The 10,824-nt window shown below is 40.6% G+C and overlaps 1 protein-coding gene across 1 annotated transcript; it reads left to right on the forward strand.

Annotated features, from left to right (window-relative positions):
* Positions 1-9,081: 9,081 nt before the first annotated feature.
* Positions 9,082-9,594, forward strand: LOC125079930 (60S ribosomal protein L23). Its single transcript, XM_047693668.1, has one exon. The coding sequence runs from the start codon at positions 9,118-9,120 to the stop codon at positions 9,538-9,540; it is 423 nt and encodes a 140-aa protein (XP_047549624.1). The 5' UTR covers positions 9,082-9,117; the 3' UTR covers positions 9,541-9,594.
* Positions 9,595-10,824: the final 1,230 nt, after the last annotated feature.

The raw sequence follows: 10,824 nt of genomic DNA on the forward strand, positions 1-10,824 counted from the left end.
GGAATTACATGGAAACCAGCAAACTGAGCAATTGACAGCAGAGGTAGAAACTAAAACCTAAGAACTGTCAGAAGATAGAGAGAGGTGGGACCATCAGAGCACACCAGGTAAAGGTCAAAGTTCTAAGGCAATAGAAACTCAGAGGACGCAGAAGGCGGCCAATGGTAGAGAGAGAAAAAATAGAACATGCCTACAGAAAAAAAATTTGTTGAGAGCAGGTAGGACAGATGAAGTCTGAGGGCATTTCTGAATGCTAAAATCAGCCCAACTAAAAATTGTCCACTGAACTTCCTTTCTTTGTCAGTGAGAAAACTGATGAGTTTGGTAATTTACCCAAGGTCAACAGTGACCTGGAAAGGACACTTCAGTGTTCTTACTTTCTTCCAGTGCTTTTCTAACTCGTAAAGCAGACTAATCCAGTGGCAGAGGAGAATAAACCACTCCCAGAGGCTGACAGCACAATATAAAGTAGGTTCCCTTGAGTGCAAAATTCCTGTTTTTAAAAAATGAGAGCCAGTCTTGGATTCTATCCCCTGGCGTCTCTGTCTTCACATGCGGTGATATTCAGGTACCTGATACCTGAGAGTGTAGCCTCTTTGACCCCATGGCTCTGTGCTCTGCCCAGCCCGCTGCCTAGCCTCCCAATTCAAGGGGGTTTTTCCAGCTCATCCAGACTCTTCGCATTCCCAGAGCACATCTGGCAGTTTCAGATGAAATTCCTTGGATGGCAAACTCTCTCTGAGCTCCTCGTAGATACTTATCTGGATGGGGTCAGAGGGATGGACTTTGGCAGGGCTCTCGCCTCCTCACATATCACTCGCAGCTGGGAGTCTCAAGGGCCCCCAGACTGGGTGCATCACCCTTCCTTTAAGGGAAAGGCTTATTTCAGCAGCTTGGTCTGTCATTCCATACGCTGTGAGGAGGTCGATGTCCTCCCCGAGGTTTCCCGGAGGTGTGCACATCTTCACTGACACCATTCATGTCAGGGGGCTCTCCCCGCTGATTCTCCATCTTCCTGGTGCGCGCCCCCCGACAACATAGCCGCATTGCTGCCATGTCCGTGGACAGCTTACCCCGAGCAGGAGACGCCCGTGCTTCGGTGCTCCTGGACCACTCTGGGTTTCGTTGGTGCCATCTCCCTGCTGTTCCCACCGGCTCCCCAGAGCCTCTGTCCTTTGTTGGGTGCTGCCTACGTGAACTTTACATTCCTCTCACTCCCTCAGCAGGAGCCTCTCAGATCCCTTGGCTTCTGTGTTTCCTTACAGCCCACGTGCTGAGGGCGTCTGCTTCCAAACGTCCACCTGAGCGTAGGGAAGTGTGCGGTATTTTAAACACGTGGTTCAGGGTAGGTCTTGCTGCACCTGCAAGGTTTCAGCAAGGACTTGAAGGTGATGGGGCCGCTGGCCGCAGGTTTTCTGGAGGAAGAAGCTTCCCAGAAGGAAGAACACAGTGGTCCTGGTGTGGCAGAGAGCAGTGAGCGAGGAGGGAGAAGGAACACGGGAGAGAGGGGCGTGGAAACAGGGCCTGGGGGTGGCTAGGGGGGTTGGAGGGAGCTGATCTGCCTCGCCCCGAAGCTTGTACCCTATGCTATGGACTCTGGTTTTACTCTGAGTGAAACGGAGCCACTTTGGGGTTTTGAGCCAGAGAAGTGATATGATTTGATTTTGGTTTTTCAAAGGCCTCTGCCTGAACAGGCTAGGAGGGTGTCTGCGTGGGGAGGGCAGCTGGCACAGGGTGCCAGAGATAGATAGAGGAAGCCGACTGTCCCAGGCAAGGCGGCCTGGTACGGGGAGTCGGGGCCACGAGGAGGAAAGAAGGGTGTCTGGGGCAAGGGGGATCATCTACAAAAAAGAATCAGAATGTTTGGGAAAGCTGCCTGATTCCAAGGGCTAGACAGGGAAAGTATAAAGTTAGTCTGGAGCACCTTGTGCCAAAAAAACAACAAAAAAAAAAAAAAACAGGAAAATAAGAGAACGTTAAAAAAAAAAAAAAAGATGAACACACGGCAAAAGGACATAGAAGCCTGCTGGAAAGAATTCCCACTAACCAAACAGGAGACAATTTGAGCATTAAAACAAGGGGTGATAGCAAGATGTAAAATAGGGATGAAATAGTAGAATAATAAAATATAAAAGTTTTTAGAGTTAAAAATTAAATACACTTGGGAACTGAGTCCATACTGATACCAAAAAATAGATGACTTTTAAGAGCGATGAGAAATGGAAACTTTACATAGTTTCCAAGTACCTATGTGCAAAATACTGCTCAGCTACAAAGGACACAGTAGGAACTTCAGAGTGGAGAAGTCTGGCAGACGCTAAGTGATCAAATTGAACCTCATCGGTAATAGATCAAACTGAAATTACATCCCACCTGGTAGGAGGCCATGAGAACACAGCTCACATCTGTAAGACTCCCACAAAGCTGCATAATTTGAATCTGTTTATGAAGAAACATGAGACAGACCCATGTTGGGAAACATTTTACAAAATAGCTGATCTGTGATCTTCAAAAAATATCAAAGTCTTGAAAGTCAAGGACGTGCTAGGGAAGTGTTCCAGACTACAGCTGTCTAAAGAGACATGACAGCTAAGTGCAACCCAGGGTATGAGACTGGATCTCTTTGCTTTAAAGTTGCTGTTGGGACCAAAGTGGTGAAACTTAACATGTGGCCTGGGGGTTAAATAATCACGACATTTTATTGTTAATTTCCTGATTTTCATAGTTGCACTGTTGTACCTTAGGATAATGTCCTTGTTTGCAGGAAACACACACTAAGGTATGGGGCGGGGAGTGGTGAGGTATCAGGTCAGTCATTCATGCTCATATGGCTCAGGAAAAATAAGTTCTTTGTATGGAACTCGCACCTTTTCTGTAACTCTGTGATCGTTTCAAACTAAAATCGTAATAATAAAAGTGGCAGAAGACTCAGTGCTGAGACCACAGTCCCGGAGAGACACGGTATGGTTTAAAGCGGATGGTAGCTCTGGCAGGAGTGAGGAGGGGTCAAATGGGAGAGCAGAGGGAAATACACAGCATATTGGATGTTCTGCATAACTACCTGATGGACTAGACAAGGAACGTGAGAGAAAGAGAGGTATTCAAGAATTCCAGCGTGTGGTGCCTGAGCAGCTGGAAAGATGAAGTTAACATCAGCTGAGACAGAGACAGAGAAGGCTACAAACAGAGCAGACTTGAGGCCAGGGGAGGGGGGAACGAAAGATCAGGAATTCAGTTTTGAACACATTGACTTCATGGGACTGTTGGACATCCGAGTGGCGATATCAAGTAAGCCTTCGAAAAGACAAGTCTGGAACCCAGGGAGGAGGTAGGAATATGGAAACAGTCCACACATAAGCATCATTTAAGCCAAGGAACTCAATGAGGTCATCAAAGATATGACTATAAATAAAAGAAAGAAAAAAACCATATCCAGGGGTTTATACACATAATCCACAAACATTTATTACTTTACAAAGAGAATATAGCAGCTTTATTGATAATTGCCAAGACTCGGGGGCAACCAAGATGTTTTTCAGCAGGTGAATGGAAAAACAAACTGTGGTACATGTGGACAAGGGAATATTATTCAGAGCTAAAAGGAAGGGAACTATCAATTCGTGAAAAGACATGGGGGCATCTTAATGCATTTTATTAACCGAGAGAAGCTTATCTGAAAAGGTGACATTGTATGGTTCCAACTAGATGACATTCTGGAAAACACAAAACCATTGTGACAATGAAAAATCAGTGCTTGCCAGGGGTTGGAGGCACGGAGGAAAGGGATGAATAGGTAGAGCCCAGAGGACTTACAGGGCAGTGAAATGACTCCATGTGATACTGTTTAACAGTGGATAATAGGTCAGATGTTTTTCTAGACTCACAGAATGTGCAACACCAAGAGTGACCCCTGATGTAAACTATGGATTTGGGGCGATAATGACGAGTCAGTGTAGGTTCACCAATGATAAATGTACGCTTAGGTGGGAGATATCAGTAACAAGGAGGGCTGTGCATGTGTGGGGTCATGGGGTTATGGGAAATTTCTGTACTTTCCGCTCAATTTGGCTATGAACCTAAAACTGCTCTTTAGAAAGGTCAGGAAAAAAAGAGTGAATGTTATCACAAGAGAAATGTTCCATCTCTTTTGTTAACCACATCAAAATGTTAGTTCTGATAAACTGAACAATATTCTACAAAGAATACTTCTTTCCTCAAGATACCTAGAGAAATTTCATTTCTTTTGATAGCTGCATAGTATTCCATTGTGTATATATACCACATCTTCTTTATCCATTCATCTGTTGATGGACATCTAGGTTCTTTCCATAGTTTGGCTATTGTAGACATTGCTGCTATAAACATTCGGGTGCACATGCCCCTTCGGATCACTACGTTTGTATCTTTAGGGTAAATACCCAGCAGTGCAATTGCTGGGTCATACGGTAGTTCTATTTTCAACATTTTGAGGAAACTCCATGCTGTTTTCCAGAGTGGTCGCACCAGCTTGCATTCCCACCAACAGTGTAGGAGGGTTCCCCTTTCTCCGCATCCTCGCCAGCATCTGTCGTTTCCTGACTTGTTAATTTTAGCCATTCTGACTGGTGTGAGGTGATATCTCATTGTGGTTTTGATTTGTATTTCCCTGATGCCGAGTGATATGGAGCACTTTTTCATGTGTCTGTTGGCCATCTGGATGTCTTCTTTGCAGAAATGTCTGTTCATGTCCTCTGCCCATTTCTTGATTGGATTTTTTGTTCTTTGGGTGTTGAGTTTGCTAAGTTCTTTATAGATTTTGGACACTAGCCCTTTATCTGATATGTCATTTGCAAATATCTTCTCCCATTCTGTCAGTTGTCTTTTGGTTTTGTTAACTGTTTCCTTTGCTGTGCAAAAGCTTTTGATCTTGATAAAATCCCAATAGTCCATTTTTGCCCTTGCTTCCCTTGCCTTTGGTGATATTCCTAGGAAGATGTTGCTGCAGCTGAGGTCGAAGAGGTTGCTGCCTGTGTTCTCCTCAAGGATTTTGATGGATTCCTTTCTCACATTGAGATCCTTCATCCATTTTGAGTCTATTTTCGTGTGTGGTGTAAGGAAATGATCCAATTTCATTTTTCTGCATGTGGCTGTCCAATTTTCCCAACACCATTTATTGAAGAGGCTGTCTTTTTTCCATTGGACATTCTTTCCTTCTTTGTCGAAGATGAGTTGACCATAGAGTTGAGGGTCTATTTCTGGGCTCTCTATTCTGTTCCATTGATCTATGTGTCTGTTTTTGTGCCAGTACCATGCCATTTGCGACGACGTGGATGGAACTAGAGGGTATCATGCTTAGCGAAATAAGTCAATCGGAGAAAGACAACTATCATATGATCTCCCTGATATGAGGGAGAGGAGATGCAACATGGGGGGTTGAGGGGGTAGGAGAAGAATAAATGAAACAAGATGGGATTGGGAGGGAGACAAACCATAAGTGATTCTTAATCTCACAAAACAAACTGAGGGTTGATGGGGGGGGGAGGGGGGGTGGGGTTATGGATATTGGGGAGGGTATGTGCTATGGTGAGTGCTGTGAAGTGTGTAAACCTGGCGATTCGCAGACCTGTACCCCTGGGGATAAAAATATATGTTTATAAAAAATAAAATTTAAAAGAATCAAAAAAAAAAAAAAAGATACCTAGAGAAAGAGAGGGAGACTAGTAATGATGAATATAGCACTTCCTTTCAAACTAAATTCTCCATCTTTTTAAAATGTCACTTGTTTGTAAGATAACAGTGTCTCATATTGGCCTGAACTGTCCTGGATTTTACGTCCTTGTCCCAGGTGGCTCTCTGTCTTGGATTCTAACCCGGATCATGTCTTATGAGCCCTGCCAAAAGCTACCTAATTCTAGGACACAAATGTCCATCTCATCTCATGAAGGGGAATCTGAAGTCAGAAATAGAGAAAAAGGAAGGTGAATATTTTTACAGATTTTCACATAGTAGACAATAGAAAATATTTACCTGCAGTCAACATTAGTTAAGAGAACATAGGCATAGAACAGATATTAATTCAATGATTCAAAAAATGTGGTTATTGATTTATAAAGCGAATGAACTCTCTGCTTATAATCAAGGCTTGTTTTCTTACTCAGTTTGGGCTTAGAGGTTGTACCTCTCTAGGCTTACTTAATTTCCTGCCAAAGAGGACATGTTGCCTTGGGTATTAATCCAAATTTTAAATTTATTTTAAACATCCTTAAACCTAGCCCCCCTTGTTTTCCCATTTTCCCATTATTGTCAGTAATGTTGTCATTCTGTTCTTATGTTACTGTGTATGTGGAGCTCCGGGGCCCCTGGCAGTGTTGCAAAGAGTTTAACTCAAGAGACTCTTGAACGATAGAAGGCAAAGTTGTGGCCTTAGCCAACAGAACACTTGCTCCCAAAACAGTTCCATCTATGGCTTAATTCACCAAGAAGTCTCAAGTCATTAGTTAAAATGCAGAATTTCAGAGTCTTTGGGGGAGATAATGGGTGTTTGCTTTCAAAAAAAAAAATCTTAATGAAAAAATTAATTTAAGATGAATCATACATGTACCAATAAAGGCCAGAAATGTAAAACTTCTTTAAAAAAAAAAAAAAAGAGGGTGTGCCTGGATGGCTCAGTGGGTTAAAGCCTCTGCTTTCGGCTCAGGTCATGATCTCAGGGTCCTGGGATCGAGCCCCGCATCAGGCTCTCTGCTCTGCGAGGAGCCTGCTTCCCTCTCTCTCTGCCTGCCTCTCTGCCTACTTGTGATCTCTCTCTGTCAAATAAATAAAAAAAAAAAGAGGAAAATGTCTTCTGTGACCTTAGGAGTAAGCCAACATTTCTTGAAAGGGACAAAAAAATGCATTAATAAAATATTAGTAAATTAGATTTCATCAAAACTTAAGATGTATACGCTTTAAAAAAATCATTAAAAAAATGAACAGGCAAATCACAGATGAGGGGAAAAATAGAGTCATGGTATCAGTATAGAGACAGAGTATATTTGTATCCAAAATATAAAAATATCCCCCAAAAATCAACAATAAAAAGATAACCAAATAAAAAATGGACAGAAGATTTAAATAGTCACTTAAGGAAACAAGATACACGATTGGCAAATATGCCCATGAAAAAGTGCTCAATGTCATCAAGGAAATTCTAATTAAAACCACGATGAGACAGCATTTCATCTACACTTAAAGACTGGCTACACCAAATATTGGTGAAGATGAGAAACAACTAGAACACTCACATATTGCTGGTCCATATGCAAAATGTACAACTACTTTGGAGAACTCTTTGGCAGTTTCTTAGAAAGGAAAATACATGTTTACCTCTGAACCAGTAATTCCACTCCCAGGTATTTACCAAAGAGAAGCGGAATGTATGTTTTCATACACACGGAATGTGTATGGAAACCTTATTTATAACAGCCAAATACTGGACATAATCCCAAACATCCATCAACAGAAAAATAGAAAAGCAAACTGTGGTACATTTATACCATGTCCTGTTACTCAGAAGTAAAAAGGAACGACTGCGAACACAAACGACAACATGCGTGAATCTCACAGTCATGGCGTTGAGTGAAAGAAACCAGACACAACAGAACACACACCGTGTGTTTCCGTTTAAACGTTGTCTTAGGCACGTAAAACCGATCGATTGGGATCAAAGTCAGAAAGCAGACGCCTCTGGGAAAGAGTGGACTGGAAAGGGCGATGACGGAATTTTCTCAGCTCACAGCAACTTTCTGTATCTTATTTTGGGTGGTGGTTAAAGGGGTAAATGGAATTGTCAAAACTCAGTGAACAAAACCCTTAAGATTTGGGCATGTTAGTGTATGTACATCATGTAATAATTTTTAAAATGTGACTTAAAAAAAATAGAAAGCTAGGATAAAGCTGAAAGAAAATATCCTTTTTTAAAAAAAAAATATTTTATTTATTTATTTGACACAAAGAGAGAGATCACAAGTAGGCAGAGAGGCAGGCAGAGACAGAGAGAGGGGGAAGCAGAGAGCCCGACTGGGGGCTCAATCCCTGGACCCTGGGATCATGACTTGAGCCAAAGGCAGAGGCTTTAACCCACTGAGCCACCCAGGCGCCCCAAGAAAATGTCCTTTATTTGATAAAGAGTATGTTCCCACAACACCCAGCAAACATCATATTTAACTGAGAAACATTAGAAGCATTCCCATTAAATTCAGACATAAAACAAGGATTCTTAATATCACTTCTATTCAACATTATCCTGGAAATGTTTGTCAAGCAATAGTCCAAAAAAGGGGCACCTGGGTGGCTCAGTCAGTTAAGCGTTTGCCTTTGGCTCAGGTCGTGATCCCAGGATTCTGGGATCAACCCCTCTTCCCTCTCCCCTGAGTCAGGCTCCCTGCTCAGTGGAGAGTCTGCTTCTCCCTCTGCCCCTCCCTGCACTATTGTGTACTCACTCCTGCTTTCTCATTCCCTCTCAAATAAATAAATATTTAAAAATAATAATAATAATATTCCAAAAAAAGAAATCAGATGTACAAATTATGGAAAAGAAAAGACAAACTTCCCATTTGCAAATGATTGTCTAATGAAAAAACTAGAGAGAATCAGCTGAAAACCCATTAGAACTAACAGGAATTTTAGTAAGAGGGTCAGACATAAGATCAATACATAAAAAACCAATTTCATTTCTAATTCCTTAGTAATTTTAAACCATAATGAAAAACCATTCCATTCATAGTAGAATCAAAACTACAAAATAGCTACAAGGAAGCCTGTCAAGAAAAACAAACAAACAAACAAAAAAATAAAGAAATAGTAAGAAAGCAGGTTTGTTTTTTTTTTTTTTTTAATTAAAGACCAAGCTAAATACAAATATTGTTAAGTTTCTGGTTGGGAAAACTCAAAATCGAAAAAATATCCGCTTTTCCCAATTAATCCATAAATTAAGGTTAATGGATAAAGCTTCAACAAGAATTTCATGAATCTTAAGCTTAATGCTAAATTTAATATGATAGAGAAAATACATAATAGCCACGATTTTTTTAAAAAAAGAATTGTAATATCCCAGAATCCTTTGCACCTACTTCCTTTTTTCCTTTTCCGGCGTTCAAGATGTCGAAGCGAGGACGTGGTGGGTCCTCCGGTGCGAAATTCCGGATTTCCCTGGGTCTTCCGGTGGGCGCCGTGATCAACTGTGCTGACAACACAGGAGCCAAAAATCTGTATATCATCTCTGTGAAGGGGATCAAGGGACGATTGAACAGACTTCCCGCTGCGGGTGTGGGTGATATGGTGATGGCCACAGTGAAGAAAGGCAAACCAGAGCTCAGAAAGAAGGTACATCCAGCAGTGGTAATTCGACAACGAAAGTCATACCGGAGAAAAGATGGTGTGTTTCTCTATTTTGAAGATAATGCGGGGGTCATAGTAAACAATAAAGGTGAAATGAAAGGGTCTGCTATCACAGGACCAGTCGCAAAGGAGTGTGCAGACTTGTGGCCCAGGATTGCATCCAATGCTGGCAGCATTGCATGATTCTTTGGTGTAATTGTTTAAAAAAAAAATTAAAAATTATTTGCTCCCGAAAAAGAACATAAATAAATAAAAAATAAAAAAAGAATTGTAATTGGATAAGGCTGTTCCAGATATTCTCTGAAATACTTTGAAAAATCACAGCAAATGTAATAGCTAAAGGTAAAAAACAAATTCAAAACTTAGAATGAAAAAGAAAGTAAATCAGATTTGTAATCTTTTTATTTTTTTTTCAGATTTGTAATCTTAAAATTGAAAATGCCTTCTTAGGTTATAAAACACCAGAATTCAAAATGGGAAAGAATGATTGATTGAATTAAATAAAGCTTTAAAACTTCTTAACGATGAAATTAACTATAAAATAAGTAAAAAGATAACAGTGGTAGAAAAGAACATAAAACAAATAGGAAATTAATATCCAATCTACATACAAATCAAAGATTATAAAAGATAATTGGCAGAAGAACTATAAATGGCCAATGAAAACCCATCAAAAGTTGTCTGACCTCACTAGTAATCAAGGAAATAAATATTAATGTAATATATTTCTTCCATCGAGGTTAATAAGAATTTTAAAAATTCGTAATACCTCCTATAAGCAAGGAGGCAGGAAAGTAGGCACAGTTAGTAGATAAATTGGTAAACTCTTTAGAAGGTAACTGAACAGTACTTGATAAAGTTTTAAATGCATGTACCTTTTGTCCAGCTATTATATTTCTAAGAATTTAGTAATGGAGAAATTTTGTCCATGTGTACAAATAAATACGCATTAGAATCTTCATTCCAGACTACCCAAAACATTTAAAAATGGAACTACATATTAATAAGGGAATGGTTAAATAAACCACGCAACAGTCACATGGAAAACTCCTGCAACTATTACCAGAAAGAGGCAGACCAGATTTTCCGGCGTCCAAAATCTCACCCACGTAGTGCAGTTTGTAAAACAATGCATATAGAACGAGCCTATTTACACAGTAAAAAATATGTATGTTTATCATGTAAATGTTTAGAGGAACATGGGAGGATATGCTTCAAAATTTTATTTATTTTTTTAAGAGAAAGCATATTTTATTGAGTATATATATAGTGAGAGAGAGATACGGACAGAATATCTTGGAAGACTCAGAGGAAAAGAGCATGAGACTTGTCTTTACATGGGGACTCAGGGGTTTTATTGGTCTGGTGTCCTGTTAGGTATCCAGGAACTGGTCAGAACAAGGACAAGGCTTAGGTGTCCTTCATAAGTCATGCATTCCTTGAAGTCAATGGTCTTGGTGCCAGGGT

Source organism: Lutra lutra, chromosome 10, assembly GCF_902655055.1.
Source record: "Lutra lutra chromosome 10, mLutLut1.2, whole genome shotgun sequence".
NCBI lineage: Eukaryota > Metazoa > Chordata > Mammalia > Carnivora > Mustelidae > Lutra > Lutra lutra.